The sequence below is a fragment of the Lynx rufus genome, unplaced genomic scaffold, assembly GCF_022079265.1.
Source record: "Lynx rufus isolate CCGP_SWC_20201006 ecotype Redwood Valley unplaced genomic scaffold, mLynRuf1.p SCAF_3, whole genome shotgun sequence".
Taxonomy (NCBI): domain Eukaryota; kingdom Metazoa; phylum Chordata; class Mammalia; order Carnivora; family Felidae; genus Lynx; species Lynx rufus.
The window spans coordinates 78,704,902-78,722,591 of NW_025814845.1; the positions used below are offsets into that span (position 1 = coordinate 78,704,902).

General features: G+C 32.4%; 1 protein-coding gene across 1 annotated transcript in view; it reads right to left on the minus strand.

The window, feature by feature from the left end:
* STPG2 (sperm tail PG-rich repeat containing 2) overlaps positions 1-17,690 on the minus strand; it is a 640,262-nt gene that overhangs the window by 295,547 nt on the left and 327,025 nt on the right. The window contains exon 12 of the mRNA XM_047091542.1: positions 11,865-11,980. Coding sequence (XP_046947498.1) covers positions 11,865-11,980 — 116 coding nt within the window. The remainder of the gene's footprint in view (positions 1-11,864; positions 11,981-17,690) is intronic.

The following is a 17,690-nucleotide window of genomic DNA, read 5'->3' on the forward strand; positions in this document are numbered from 1 at the left end:
ATCATCACCAAATGCCATTGTGAAAATCCTGTATTTCACTCATCTTTTTAACCATAGTACTCAATTGTCTATGTAAAATATCACATGTAACTTTCCTGGTTTTAAAAACATTTTACATAGGTAATTCTATAAGTAATTTCTGTGTTAAATAAAATTTGCATACACAGGAAAGAAATGACTTAGTACCTAAGAGGTTTGCAGCCATGGCGATTAGTAAAGCCAGAGCTTGATTATTTTCTTCACAGTATCACCCTAGAGGGGATAGAAACTGTGATTCTCTGCTCTTTAGCCGAATTACAGATAGCTAAAGGTATTCTTTTATTAAAAAACAGTGATTCTTAAACTTTTTTTATTTTTGGTGGGGATGGAGGGAAGTTAGTTTACTTTGAAAGTATTATGGAAACTATCCACAGAAAAATACACAAATGTAAGAGCACACAATATTTTGCTTCTTTTAAAGGCATTATGGATGGAGCACCTGGGTGGCTCAGTGGGTTAAGTGTACAACTTTGGCTGAGGTCATGATCTCACGGTTTGTGAGTTCGAGCCCTGCATCGGGCTCCATGCTGACAGCTCATAGAGCCTGGTGCCTGCTTCAGATTCTGTGTCTCCCTCTCTCTCTGCTCCTCCTCCACTCATGCTGTCTCTCTGTCTCTCTCTCACTCAAAAATAAATAAACATTAAAAAATTTTTTTTAATAAATAAAAATAAAGGGATTATGAACTCCATGAAAATGATTCATAGTATATAATCACCCAGACAATTTTTATAGGTTGAAACCAGTCCTTAAAGTCCAAAGATTTATCTTTATTCCAATACAATAACTAGTAACATAATTAACCTGGAATTCTATCAAGATATAATAGAGCAGACCATACCTCTGACAGGCATCTCAAGGCCTAATATGATAAACTTAAAATAGATTTTCCAGGAAAGACCTTAACAAGTGTCTCCAAACTAACTAACTTAGGAAGTTCCAAGGACTATCAAGAGTTCTGTAAGCAGAAATGAAAGGAGAAAATTAAACAAAGGATGTGGTCCATGGAGAATCAGAGAATTTTGTTGGGAATGGCAAATGACAGGTAGCTTTTCAGCATTCATTTTGAGGTTTTAAATAATGTGCCATGACCTTTAGAATTGAAGTGCAAACTGACTTCTAAAAGCAAAAAATTCAAAACACATTTCCAAAGGATATAAAATACTGTCCTACAAACTTTGAAACTAAAGTATAAAAGTGGGTTTTTAAAAGCAGAAGTTTAAAATAAATATAATTTATAACTATAAACAAACATTTTCTACAAAGACAATATGAGCATTTGGAAATAAATTTAGGAACTAACTTCATCCAAAAACTATGTAGTTTACTCAACTCTCACCATCCTTTATTAGTAATTTATTCATAAACAAAGGGAAAAATAATATTTTTGAAGTATTAAAAAATTTAAAATGGGTTTTGCTTAATTTATATTAATATATAATGGTATACCTCTACTCAGAATCTTAGTGTCTACAGAATCTTTAGTATCTACCTGTAGTTAAGAGTAGAAAACAAAAACTCTGTGTTTTATTTAATATACTTTGTAATCTAACATTGTCTACATGTCTAATGTCATACCATCTATTTTATGTTATAGCAGAACTGACTCAATAAAAGCTTTCCAAGGATATTTTATTCTCCAGTGTCTCTTGGAGTCTGCATATATTGCAAGGATTGTCCAAGTAGAAAATTCCTATTATTCTCATAGTTCACATAAAATGCTGTCTGAAGATTTGCCTGACTCATTTGGTTGACTTAGAGATTTCTTACCCCACATTTTTGTATCTTTTACTTATTTTCAATAAAAAAATATTTTATTGTAATTAAAATAGTTATATATTTTTCTCCTTTCAAGATGATTGCTAGGTATTTGGGAACAAAGATTTTTTTTTAACTTTTGTATTCTCAGAGCCTACACCATACTGAGTTCATTTTTGCAAACTAAGTATAAATGAGTATAACCACAAAATGAGAGTAATATAACAATAACTACAATTTATGGATCCAGCTGTTTGTCAAGTACTGCAAAAAAAAAGAAAATCAAAACATTTTTTGGCACATTTTTTACTGTATTTGTAGCAGACTTTTTAGCCTTCTATCTGAGTTATTAAATGGCTAAAGTGAGATTTAAATTTTTTTTAATGCTTATTTATTTTTGAGAGAGAATGAAAGAGCACTAGCAGGGGAGAGGCAGAGAGAGCGGAAGACACAGAATGTGAAGCAGGCTCCAGGCTCTGAGATGTCAGCACAGAGTCAGATGTGGAGCTCAAACCCACAAACCATGAGATCATGACCTGATCATTACCCTCAGCTTAACCAACTGAACCACCCAGGTGCCCCTAAAGTACGATTTAGAACAAGTTTCCTCTTAACGCAATTAACCTACCTTTTCTCTACAACTGTGACTTTAAATTTTCTTAAATTCAGACAGTAGAAGGAACTCTTTCTCTAATGTAAATTTATACAAATATATAATATATGGAGCATAGAAAATGGAGTTACTCCAATTGAAGCAGATAATGGAGATCCAGACACTTATATATTAGGAATCCTTTTATCTGTTGTAAGTGGCCCTTTGGAATGAATATGGAAACTCTAATGCTCTAGAAAATTTGTTTTCAACATTTCTGATCTTATACTACCTACTCCATTTTATTTACTGTAAAGATTATGTATAGGCAATTTTCAATATTAAAAAATAATCTGTATTGCAGTATTTAAGCATTTCTTCTCAATTTTCTTCTATAATATCTACAAAGTCCCACCAAAACTTGAGAAATTTCTGATTAACAATAAAAGCCTCATTTGTTAGAATCTGAGAAAAAAATATACTACTATCAAGTTGAATGGAGCTCATCTGAGACTAACAATTGATATCTAACATATATTTTTTCAAGTAATAATGAACAAAATCCAGTGACTTGGAGATATTTATCTTTCCTCAAATTTCATTTCTTCTTGCTCAGCTTATGATTATAAGACTCAAATGGCAAATTTCTGAATCTCCCTTCCAATGTACTAATCCTCCTTTTGAAAAATCCAGAGAACTGCTCTTCTTTATTACATTAGTAAATGAAAACAAACAGACACTAAAATATAAAAAGCTAGGAGCTACTGAAAACAAAGACAGCTTTTAATCTAGAACACAACTAGTTGCCTCTCTTCCAAGCTCAATGCAGAGCAAACAGGCTAAAAACCTCAGATCCCAATTTATCACTGAGGAAGGAAAGAGTTAGACCAAACATCTAATGATTCAACTTCTCTGGGGGCTGCCTGAGGAACTTTTATCTGCCTCATTTATCTATGAGCACTGATAGGATCCAGAATACTCTAGATGTTTGCCGGCTGCTAAGAAAAAGGAAGCAGGTTGAACCAGCACAGAGGTTTAATTAAGAGGTTCAGAATCTCTGGTTGCATTTATTGGTGAGAGTCTTCTCCTGTATGAGGCCAGGCACGAGGACTAGGAGAGATGGCTGTTTTGTTTAACGTACAGACACCAAAATAGAGAATCAAGGAAAATGAAGAAACAGAGAAACATGTTCTAAGCAAAGGAACAAAATAAGTCTCCAGAAACTGACCCTAATTAAAGAGAGATATATGATTTACCTTTCACACTATTCAAAATAACCAACATAAAGATGATCATCAAGGTTGAAACAATGCATGAACAAAGTGAAAATTTCAACAAAGAGAAAATATTAAAAATCACCAAACAGAAATCAAAAGGCTCAAGGTACAATTGAACTGAAAAATGCATTAGAGGGCTTCAGCATCATACTAGATCAAGCAGAAGATAGGAATACAAACTCAAAGACAGTTCATTGGCAATTATTCAGTCAGAGAAGCAAAAGAAAAAGGAAAAATAATGAAGATAGTTTAAGGGCCTCATGAAACATCTGCAAATGAGTCAATATAGGCATTACAAAAGTTCCACAAGACACAGAGAAAAGACCAGATAATTATTCAAAGAAATAAGTGGCTAAAAATGTCTCAGACTGGGGAAGGAAATGGAAATCAGATTAAGGAAGCCCAAAAGATCCTTCCAAAAAAATGGATCCAAAACATTCACAAGACACATCATAATCAAACTGTCAAAAGTCAAACACAAAGAGAATTTTGAAAGCAGTAAGAGAAAAATGACTTGTCACACATACAAGTGAACCCTCACAAAACTGTCAGCAGGTTTTTCAACAGAAACCTTACAAGCCAGAAGGGAGTGGGATGATAAATTCAAGTGCTAGGAGAAAAAAATTATTGATATTTCAGTAGAAGAAAATGGTGATGTAGGAGAAGACAGCTTCCCTGTTTTCTCACAAAAATCAATGATTGGACAGCTATCCATGAACAAAAACGTCTAGAGTCCACTTAGGAAAATTTAGCAAAACATTATAATAAAAAAACCAGAATAATAGCACAAGAAGAGAAAGAAGACAATTGAATTTTGCCTGAGTTTTCATATCCCCCAAGTGGCATTTTTCAATTCCAAGAAGCAGCTTCCCAGAAAGAAAGAGTTTCACTTGCCAAGAACGAGCAGAGTGGGTGACCAGCTTTGCCAGCCTCCTGGGGTACTGTGGGAGGGTCCTGCTTTGGTTTCACCCCACCCAGACCAGCAAAACTAAAACATCTAGTGCTGACTTGAAACAAGAAAGAAAAGCAGAGGCTATTAGCATAGATGCAGGATAAGCATAAGCAATTGCAGTTCACAAGTCTTACTCTGCAGATAAACTCAGTAGATTGTACCACTGGCAAAGCCAAAGGCCAGCACATTTGCTGTGGATCTCCAATAGATCTCACCAGCTTTCTTGCCACAGGTATTTGAATTCACTGATGCCAGCCACTTGAGTCTCTTCTCACTCCCTCCACTCCCCCAAACACCCCTGTTAGAGTCTAGGACCACACTAGCAACCATCCAAGGTACTATGGTTGGACAAGTGTAAGATACAAGCCACTTGAATCCCTCCCTGCCACCTTCAGACCCTAGGAGACATGACCATAGCCATCTCTGGCTTATGCAGCTGCACAAGAACAAGATGTCCGCCTAGGCAACAGGAAACTATAAAACATCCATAAAATAATTAATAAAGTGGCATTAGTAAGTCTTTCTCTATCACTAACTATAGTATAAGTAAATGGATTAATTTTCCATCTAAAGGAGTAGAATGGCTACATGGACTTTTTTTTAAATACACAACTATATGGTATTTCAGGCTTAAGGATTCACACAAATTCAAAGGGAAGGGACAGAAAAAGATATTCTATGGAGATGGAAACTAAGACAGCAAGGGTAGGTATACTTATATCATAAAAAATAGACTTTAAGCCAAAAATTGTATGAACAAAGAAAGCCATTTTATAATCATAAAGGGTCAATTCATCAAGAGGATATAACAATTGTAAAAATACGTATGTACACAACACCAGAGTACTTATATGTATTAAGCAAATAGTAACATATCTGAAGGGAAAAATAGGTAATACAATGATAGCAGAGGACTTCAATCATCACTTTTAAAAATGGATAGATTATCCAGATAGAAAGATCACAAAACAAGCCTTAACAAATGTAAGGATATTGAAATATCACAAAGATATTTTTCCAACCCCAATGGTATGAAACTAGAAATCAATAAAAGGGAAAAAAGCTGAAAATTACACAATATGTAGAAATTAAACAACATACTCTTGAATAACCAATGGGTCAAAGAAGATGTCCAATGAGAAGTTAAAAACGATTTTGAAACAAATGAAAATGGAAACACAACATACCAAAACTTATGAGATGTAGTAGAAACAGTTCTAAGAGGAAATTTTATACATTAAATGCCTGCATCAAGAAACAAAAATAATCACAAATAAAAAAAAAAACTAACTTTTCATCTCATGGAACTATAAAAAAGAACAAATTAAGTCCAAAGTTAGCACAAGAAAGAAGATAACAAAGATCAAACAGAAATAAATATGCAGACCAGAACAACAAAAAATGAATGAAACAACAAATTTGTTTTTTTTTTCAAAAAGGAATAAAGAAAATTAACAAATCTTTAGCTAGACTGAGGAACAAGAGACATCAACTAAAATCAAAGATCAAAAAGAAGACATTACAACTGACATCACAGAAACACAAAGGATCAGAGAGACTATTATGAACAACTATACACGAAAAACTGCATAACCTAGAAAAAACGGATAAGTTCCTAAAACATACAATCTACCAACAGCGAATTATAAAAAAAAAAAAATAGAAAATCTGAGTAGACCTACAACTAGAAAGAAGATTGGATCAGTTATCAAAAACCTCCCAACAAAGGAAAGTACAGATTGTTTCATTGGTTAATTCTACTTAAAATTTAACAAATCAATGTCAATCCTTCTCAGAGTCTTCCAAAATTTTGAAGAACAGATAACACTCTCAAACTCATTTTACAAGTATTATCCTGATACCAAAGCTAGATAAGGATGCTACAAGAGGAGAAAATTACAGGCCAACAAAATATTAGCACAACAAAATACTAGCACAATAAATTCAACAGCACCTAAAAAGGATCTTACATCATGATCAAGTGAGATTTATCACTGAGATACAAAGATGGTTCAACATATACAAATCAATAGATGTGATGTAACACATTAATAGAATAAAAGATAAAAATCATATGATCATTTCCATACATTCAAAAAAACCCACATTTGACAAAATCCAACATCCTTTCATGATAAAAACTCTCAACAAATTGGGTATCGACTGAACGTACCTCAATATAATAAAGAGTATATGTGGCAGGCCCACAGTTAATATCCTAATCAATAATAAAAAGTTAAAAGCTTTCTTGCTAAAATCAAGAACAAGATAAGGGTGTCACTCTACCCACACCTATTTAACAGTACTGGAAGTCCCATCAAGATCAATCAGGCAAGAAAAAGTAATAAATGTTACCCAAATTGGAAAGGAAGCAGTAAAATTATGTTTGCAGATGATATAATCTTATATATAGAAAGTCCTAAAGATGCCACAAATAAACTGTTAGAAATAATAAATTAACTCAGTAAAGTTACAGGATACAAAATGAACATACAAAAATCAGTTATGTTTTTATACACTAACAACAAACTATCACAAAAATACCATTTGTAATAGCATAAAAAGTAATAAAATACTTAGGAATAATGTAACCAAGGAGTTTAAAGATCTGTACATGGAAAATTATAAGACAATGATGTAAAAACTTGAAGAAGATACAAATAGCAAGATATCCCATGTTTATGAATTGGAAAAATTAATAATGTTTAAATGTCTATTATACCTAAAGTGATCTATTGATTCAATGTAATCCTTATCAAATCCCAAAGGCATTTTTCACAAAATAGAAAAATTAGTCCTTAAATTTGCATGGAACCATGGAAGACCCCAAGTAGCCAAAGAAATCCTGAGAAAGAACAACAAAGCTAGAGGCATCACATTTCCTAATTTCAAAAGATATTACAAAGCTATAGTAATCAGAACAGTATGGTTATAGTATACAAACAGACATATAGACAAAGGCAACGGAAAAGCGAGCCCAGAAATGAACTTTTGCATATATGATCAACTAATCCTTGATAAGGGCACCAACAACAAGGTGCCAGACAATAAATTGTCTTCTAATAAATTGTCTTCTAATAAATATTTTAGGAAAACTGGATAGGTACATACAAAAGAATGAAATTGCAGCCATATCTTACCCTACTCACACACACACAAAAATGAAGACTTAAATCTAACACCTAAAACCATGAAACTCTTAAATCATAGGGAAGATGCTCTCTGACACTAGTTTTTGCAATGGTTCTTTTAGATATGACACCACATGTAACCAAAATAAACTAGTGGAACTATATCAAACTGAAGAGCTTCTTTACAGGAGAAGAAACAATAGAAAAATGAAAAGGCAATTAATGGAATGGGAGAAAATATGTGCAAACCATCTATCTAATAAGTGGATAATATAAAAAATATATAAGGAACTCATACAACTCAATAGAAAAAAAAAGTTGAGTAAAAAATGGGCAGAGGACTTGAATACACATTTTTCCAAAAAAGGTATACAAATGGTGAACAAGTAGAAAAGGTGCTCAACAATCCCCCCTATCAGGGAAATGCAAATCAAAACCACAATGAGATATCACCTCACATCCCTTAGAGTGGCTAATATCAAAAAGACAAGAGATAACAAATGTTGGTAAAGATGTGGATAAAAGGGAACTACTGTGCACTGTTGGTGGGGGTATAATTTGGTACAGCCTTATGGAAAAGTGTATGGACATTCCTCAAAAACTAAAATCGAACTACCGTATGTAGCAATTCCACTTCTGGGTATAGATCTGAAGGAAATGGATTACTACTTTGAAGAGACATCTGTACTCCACTGTCTCTATGGCATCATTCACCGTAGTCAGGACATAGGACAACCCAAGTATCTATCAAAGGAAGAACAGATAAAGCTGTGGTTTGCGTGCATAACAATGAAATAATATTCCACCATTAAAAAAAAAAGAAGGAATCCCTGCCATTTCTGAAAACATGGATAGACCCTGAAAGCCTTATGTTAAGTGTAATAAGTCAGACAGAGAAAGATAAATACTGTATGTTCTCACTTACATGTGGAATCATAAACAGCTGAACTGATTGAGATAGAGTAAAATGATGGTTGCTTGGTGGGGGGGAGAGGGGAATAGAAGACATAGAGAGAAATTGGGTAAAAGGTATAAACCTTTTATTAAAAAATGAAAAAAATTCTGGAGAGCTTATATACTGCATGGTGACTATAGTTAACAATACAGTATGATTACTTGAAGGCTGCTAAGAGAGTAAATCTTAACCATAATCATCACACACAAAAAAATGGTAACTACGTGAGGTAATGGCATCATTTATTGCCACCTCATTGTGGCAATCATTTATAATACATACATATGTCGATTATATATGAACAAAGCAGAAAATCATATTAAAAATACTTGTATTATTAAATTTCAATTAATTTCAGTAGAATTTGCTTTTTTAAAGAGAGGTATATTTAAATTTTTCTGTAATATTTAAATGAAGGATTTTTAAAAAGTTAAATTTATTGAAGTTTCTTCTATCCTATTTTAAAATATTCTCATATAACTGTTAATTTTAAATTCCAGAAAATAATGTGTTGCTTCATGTAAACCTTAAAAATGTTCGTGTTTACTGAGAAGACTTACTCAACGAGAGAACATTAATCTGTCAATAAAACCTGCTATCTTGAAAGGGCATATACATATTCTTCTCACTAAACTAAGTTAATAAGTATGTCTTTATTCATGGATAAAGATTAGTGATCTAATCATGGGAAGAAAATCTTAGAATTATCCATTTTGTTGATTTATACAATAAGCATTTATTAATATGCTCCTATATGCCAGATTCTGTTGTTGAAGCCCTAATAATATAAAAGTAAATAAGTCTCGTCCTTATAGAGTTCAGAATCTGCTACTGGGAGTTCTTGATTGAAGCCATAAGTGAGTTTTTGTGGATTAACAAACCATTTAAAATTGTATACATGTTTTTTTTTACATGAACATACGTGCACAATTTTCCCCTTTAGGGTCCCTAGCTTTCATTATATCTTTAAAAGGATCAGTGACAGTGAACCAATAAATATCAACAACTAGAAGGAGTAAAAATGACACAGATTAGTTTGTAATTGAAATATAGTGAGTAATGTTCCAATGACAATTCTGACCACACCCGCATCCAAAAAATAAGTAAATAAAATAGAGAGAGAACACTAATTGTGCCTGGGACACTCAGGAGACTGTTTACACAAGAATAAAAATAGTGAGCAGACTTTGCAAATATGGCTGTGTAACTTAAGAGAGCTATTGTAATAGATATTATTGTTAGTACCACCTATATTGGATAGGTTAGATCCATGAACATGTGACACTGAAAACCTGTAACTAATGATGGCACAAATCATACACATTTAAGTGTTTTTTAAATATAACATAATATTGCAATCTTAAAACAATGTTATAAATTTCTAAAATCATCTTTTTCTGTAAAAAATAAAAGTAAAATATTTAGGCAAACATGTTCTCAAGAGTTACCAACTGAAACTTATTAAAGTCAATAGAGAAAGAAAGAAGTACCAAATTAAAAACTAAGAGCAAATAATAATAAATGGACCTATAATTTACTGGTCTATCAGATTAAAAATAACTTTTCCTTTAAAGAAGGAAAACTTTGAAAGAAAATTACTTTTTCAAAAAACTTTTCAACTATTAAAGAAAACAATATGAAGACAAAAAAATATTATACACTCAGTTCTCAACAGAAACATTACCCTGAAGTACAGTATGTGTGTGTGTATATATATAATATATACATATATATACATTCAAACAATACCTGAAAAAACATCATTATCAAACCCATAAATGTTTTCATTTGGCATAGAAAATACTATGAAGAAGTATAAATATAATATATAAAATCTTAATGAAAGAAAAAGAAAGATTTTTAAATACTAGAAAGATTAGTAGATACATTTTCTATGATAAATGCATCACAAAATAAAAGGGTATCATTACATATACTGACATTATTATTTGTAAATACCACTAAAATCAGTTTTAAAAAGTAGGGGAAAAGGATTCAGCTAAAGACTTAATATGATAATATATCAAACTATGAACAGCTATACCATCTAACTTATCAAGACTGATAGTTTACTGATCAACACTTACTTTAAGACCCTTCCTCATTGTGCCTAATAACCCAAAGTAAACAAGTCATAAACTTTGCCCAATCCCAGCCAGTTTCCCGTTTGTAAGACCTGTCTTACGTCACAGAGCTCAGGTCCTAAAACACCAAAAGTCCTTTGATTTGCATCTCCTGAAACACTATTAAGACTGCTTAGCAGATTCTCCCTTTCCAAAGTAAATAGAATTAGCATTGCTTAATCAGTAGGAATTAGCAGTGGTCTTCTGGGGGAATCAACAGCCAACAAATAAAATAACAACTCTTTCATTATTCATTTTCTTTTCTTTTTCTTTTTTTCCCTGATGTTGCATTATGAATCTGCTTTGACAGAATGCCTAAAAATTATTTACATCATGACATTTTAAATAAGTAGAAATCATACATTCAATAAAAGTGAACTTGTCATTAACTAACCCAAAAAACAACATTCACTATGGTTTGGCCCGAGTATTAACTCTTAAATTACTTGCTATAAGCCACTATAAAATATTTCACTTTTAATAGTGAGTAGAGTACAAATGGGGGACCTATTCATCCTAGATTGGGAATTAAGGCCAATCGTGAACACAATTTTTAAAACTTGAAGGTTTACTTAAGCATTCTTCTTGTAATCAGAAGGCCCACAGCTTAAGAGTCCTTTATTTATTATGAATCTAGACTACAGCATCTATACTTATTAAAAAAAGATAAAAGATCCAAACCTGATTTTACTGGAGCAACAGGGCTATCTTCTGAGCCTTCTAATAAATCCATGATTGCGATAAATATTTGGAAATTTCCATTTGTGTATGTAAACAACTAAGTCTTTAAGTTTCAGGGATGTAAAAAATTATACATATAACAGTGCTTAGTGGACATTTATAGATAAATTGACAAATAATTCTTAATTCAGTCTTTAAAAACTGTCAGACTGTATTTTAAAAAATGCCTCCTTCGATTTTAATAGCTAGTAATATGAATAAAACATATGTAAAGGACTTTAATGTAGACATTTTCAGTACTTTCTGGAAATTATTCTATTCTTTTGTTACTGATAAAAGAAAATTATCATTGACAAACCTCATATGTAGCTGGACCAGGAGTAATCTCTTTGGAATCTTTAAAACGCTTTGATGCCTTAACAAATAAGGGTATGGAGCAAGATTTCCTTAAAACAGGATTGTATGCTGCAGGTCCTAAAAGAAAACAAGTATAGAAAATAATAAAATATTTTAAAATTATTGATTTGGGTCATATAATTACTATTCTTAGATTCATGCTCTTAATATGTAATTTTAGCATCAAACAATCTTGGACTCATTCTTTTTGAATGCTTAAAATCATTCAGTTTAGGGCTTTGAAATATAATAAGCACAAAAAAGTGATATTTGCTTATCTAATAATTAAATGTAATATAGAAGTATTTTCCCAAAAAAGCAAATAGTACCCCCTCAAGATAAATATACATCATGAAAAAGAAATACCCGACTTCTTTATTTTCTAAAAATGCATCCATATGCTCAGTGAAGATGTAGGGCTTGAAGTGCATTTGGAAATATGAATAAGACTCAAAGAAGCAAAAAGGTAGTTTAACAGCATTCTGGGCACTAAACATGATGGAAGCCAAGATACAAAGACGGAATTCACATGAAATAATCAGATATAATAAACAGACTGGTTGAATGGAATAGGGCCTAATCCTAAATGAGAATTTTGTACTAGAGCCAATAGGTTTCAGACTGTATTACAAAGTGTCCCAGAATTCCAGAGAAGTGCCTAGGGAACACTGTATAGGTGAAGTCCAAGTAGAAGGAGGCTGAATTATTTTCATTCAAAACATCTCTAGATTTACTTTTCTTTGTTTGGGTTGCAGGTTAAAAAAAAAAATTAACTAAAATTGTCCGATATATATATTTTTAAATAAGCATTTGGAAACTACTTCCACAGGTAGTGGATAGCTCTTGAAGGTTTTAGACTAAAGGAGATTCATAAGGAAAGAAATAGTTTAAGAAATAAACTTCAGCAGTACTTTATAGGATGGCATGACTTGCTTTGTTTTAAGGACACTAATAAGGAGTTTACTAACATTGGTAAAGGAAAGGAAGAACAACTCCAATATTTTCTAATAGATGCAACAAATATTTAGTATGTTTAGTGGCTGGAAGAAGATAAAAATAAAAAATGGCTAATGAAAAGGCAATACTGTGGGGCACCTAGGTAGCTCAGTCGCTTAAGCATTCAACTCTTGATCTCAGCTCTAGTCATGATCTCACAGTTCGTGGTTTTGAGCTCCACATCAGGTTCTCTGTTGTCAATGCAAAGCCCGCTTTGGATCCTCTTTTCATCCCCCTCTCCCTGCTTCTTTTTCTCTCTCTCGCAAAAAAAAAAAAAAAAAAAAAAAAAAAGGCAATACTGTGACAAAAAAAAAAAAAAAAAACAACACAGTAGAAAGATACCATTGAAGAGGAACATCATGTGTTTGGTTTTGAACCAGTTATGTTTGAAAAGACGGCAGGAGATCCAATAGAAATGTTCAGAAGACAAGTGAAGATACACAATTGAAGCTCATGAGAAAGCTGTCCTGCAGAAAAGGAAAGGAGTTATTCACGTAGAGGCAATAGTTGAGGTATCTCTAAATGAAAGAGCGTGGAGAGAGAAAATTAAATAATTGAGGACTGAAACAAGGGGATGCTGCATATAGGAAAACAGGAGGAGAATCAAAGAAGGAAATAGTCTAGTGAGTAGAATATGGCTAGCACATCATAGGGAGAAGTTTTTCTTTTCTCCATCCACATGTTAACGAAAATGTACTGTCTGCCATTTGTCAAGCCTGTATTTCCAGAGAGTGCTAGAGGTCTACTATATCAAAGTTTTAAGAGGAGACTTCAAAGAGAGGTCACAGTGGAGCATACAGAAAAGTGGTGATGAATGAAACCAAATTAGAGGGCATTAAACAGATAATGTGGGGAGAGGAAACAAAAACGTGAGCACCGAATATTATGTTCACTGAACATAAACAATGAAATACATATAAAGATATTAATAGAATACAAAATTAATACCTCTGTCTGCCTACTACACATGCAACTGAAAATCACCTACTTTGAAGAATAGATTCCTCCAGATGTTTTCAAATCTAAAATATTTTTAGAATTGACAAATTCATATGAAACATTTTTAAGGCTTTAGCTTCATTAACTAGGACACATCAAAATTTACAATAAGAGATGACATTTGACTCTAGTTCAATCATTTTAAAGTCAATTCAATTCATAGGATAAATATCCAAAATTATAAAGTCCTTGTGGGAAGCTGGTATGAACTGAATGATTGTGGCCTCCCTGCCCCATTCATATGTTAAAACCCCAATCTCCAAAGTGATGGTGTTTGGAGATGAGGCCTTCAGAAAGTAATTAGGTCACAAGAGTGGAACCCTCATGATGGGATTACTGGTTTTATGAAAAGAGACATGAGAGAATTTATTTTCTCTCTCTGTTTCTGCTGTGTATGCAGATGTCTATCTGCAAACCAGAAGGAAAGCTCTCAGTGGGAATGAAATGTCACTTTGGGCATTATGATTTTGGATTTCCCAGACTCCAGCAACTGTGAGAAATAAACTTGTACTATTTAAACTACTCAGTCTATGGTATTTTTTTTATAGCAGTCAGAATTGACTAAGACAGAAGCTAAAGTGTATTGATCTGCCAAAAGACAAGTAAAGTGTTGTAGCAAGTGCCATCTTGCATCCATGACTTTGGAATAATAAATTTCTATTCATAGTGCAGAAAAACAATGTACATAGACATACATAATATCTTTAAAAATAGATAAATACAAACTAAACTACACTGGGAAAATGTGTCAGTTACTGCAGTATCAAGAAAAGAACACAAACCTATTATCAGGAACTGGGTGCATGATTCTACAGTCAATTAATTAAAAATTACAACTTTAACCATAAAGATGTATAAAGTTTAATGCAATAGATAAGACTATAAAGCAAACACTGGTTTACTGTTGTATCAGTAAATTTCATTTTCAACTACAAAATGAAATAGTCTATTCCCGGTCCTTACCAGCATGCTACAACAACTGATAAATATTTACCTTTATGGTTATAACTCATTAAAAGAAAATAAAATATTCAAATGTAGTTTTAGTGGATTTCCTCTTATTGGAATTCCTTTGAGAAGCATTAAGTAAAGTCAAACTCTCAATATGCATCTTACTGCATTTTAGCACTTAGCTTGCTTTAAGCTACAGAGCATTAAAAAAAAAGGGGTCTATTTTACTTGATCTTAAAATATATTTCCAATTACATATGTTACTGCTTATATGATACAGGTCAAAGATTTACATTGCTTCACCAGCTCTGATTCATGGCTGGATTATGCAGAAATTATCTTCTATTTATTTATCAAAATGCCACATTTTAATCACAGGTCATGGAAGAAGAAAACTTCTCATTCCAAATCAAACACCTATGAAAAGTCTGCCTGAGTCATGACTATTATATAATGGGAAATTCAAGAGCAGGTGATTCTTATAATTACATATTTTCCAGCCCTATGCCAGCTTAGTCTCTATGAAATGTCAACCAATGCTACAGGGCAAAAATGGGAGAGAACAGGAACAATGAGTAATTTAAAATAAAAATAATTTTGGTACATTAGAGTGGACTCAGAAATAACTACTTCTATAAATAAAGCTACAAACCTCAGATTAAAAATGGCTGTCTTCATAACAAGCTAAAATTTATAAATCATGCACTCAAATTTGTTTATGAATACTAAGTTGTTTTTTCACATGAAGCTGAAAGAAACTACTGAAAAGTAAATAATCCATGTGTGAGCATATCTTTAGGAATTAAAAAGCATCTAGGAAACTATTCATTACAATGGACCACATGACTTTAAAATGTCATTTAGAGAGTTTAGTTTTATGGAACACGTTTTCTCATGCTGATTTTATTCTCTAGCTCTACAAATGAAATAATAGCTAAAACAAGAGATTAGTGCACAAGGAACTATTATCATCAATGTCAAAGCCACATTTAGGTACCAAGCTCTTCTCCTGCTTCCTAAGACTCGATTTGATTAAACGGCACTTCAGATTATTACCAAACAACTGTGGTCTATTAAACTGAGCTTATAGGTGATGAGAAAAAACAGATAAGAGTCTCAATAATGCATAAACTTTTAACCAAAGTTCCATGTATGTTTTACCATCCTGTTAATATCGCTGTTCAAAAACAAAATGGGAACTATGTGTTTTAAGAAATAAGATCTTGGGGTGCTTGGCTCAGTCGCTTAAGCATCCAACTTTGGCTCAGCCCTGTGTCAGGCTCTGTGCTGACAGCTCAGATCCTGGAGCCTGCTTCAGATTCTGTGTCCCTCTCTCTTTCTCTCTGCCCTTCCCTGGCTCGTGCTCTGTCTGTCTGTCTCTTAAAAATATATAAATGTTAAAAAAAAATTTTAAACAGAAATAAGACCTTAAGTACTTAAGAATGATACTCTAAAATTACTATAGAGTATCTAAGAATTATTGCCAATACAGTCCCTAAGAAATGGTCTCTTATAATGAACTCCAACCTAAGTAGACTGAGTACTGCATCAACTGGAGTCTACCTAAAATCCACCTGTTAAAACATGTGTTCCTAGCATTGAGTAAGCAGTAGGACTGTCACTGTTATGACATGTAAATACAAGATCAGACAGATTTGGATTGACTGAAATATATCTTCAGACAAAAAAAGTGTGTTTATCCATGTATCTCTATATGCATTCTTATAAAATTCTTACCAAAATGTGCAATCATAAGCCCTATCAAATGAAGTCTTTGAACTGATCCTGTAAAAAATATTTCACTCTCTGATAATGTAAGTACATTATACAAATTTGAATGACTTTCATCAGTCTTGAATATGTAGGTATAATACACTTTCTGTATGAATTATAGGAGCCAACTGGTAGGAAGGATGATAATCTTTCATCTTCTACCACTTTGAGTAGGTGGTATATGAAAATGTAACACATGAGTGATTCTTAATGATAAATGAACAAAGTTATCAAATAATCAATGAAATATAAAGTTATTTTCAAAGTAAATAAAATATCTCACAACTGCCCCGGCAGAGTAGCAAATTTTCCTTTCATAACTGAATTTTGGTTTTTACATCCCACTGTTCATATTTAAACATTTGGAGCAGGAATGCCAAGAAAATTATCTAAGCAAAAACATAAAGTATCAATATGTATTTAAAGTCCCTTTATATCACTATCATTATTTTAACTCTCACTTAAAGCTGAATTAGGAAGGTATTCCCCCAGAGACTGGCACTTATCTCTGTGAATATTATATGTAAAACTCAGGATAATGCTATGTATCTTTGTAAAGTACATTAGGTCATAGATTAAGTGATGAGGAGTTCTTTAAATATAAACACTAAATTTATTTTGAACATTTGATTAATATTAAACAAGCTAAATTCTTTAAGAAAGAAATAATAAATACGTAATGATTTAAAACATTTTAATGGCTAATAATTACCACTTTAAAATGTAACTATTTGACATTTCTTTAACTTACTAAAAATTGTTATATTCTTAAGTGTTTGGATTTGAAACTTTCTCTGAATAGCTCTGCTATGATAAAGCTGGACTCAGAGTTTAGCATTTTCTGAAAGAAGAGCCTACATGATTAATATAGAGACAAGCGAATTAAACAAAGGTTAACATATTCATTGGCACCCTAAATGAAGACATTTTTGCACCTTAAACAAACATATTTTATAGATTAAGTAAAAGATAAAATGGTTCTCATGCTTTGATGCATAAATGTTACATTCACCAAAGATTAAATAAAAACCATTAGGTTAACCATCGAATATCCTAGAAAACTTCTTGC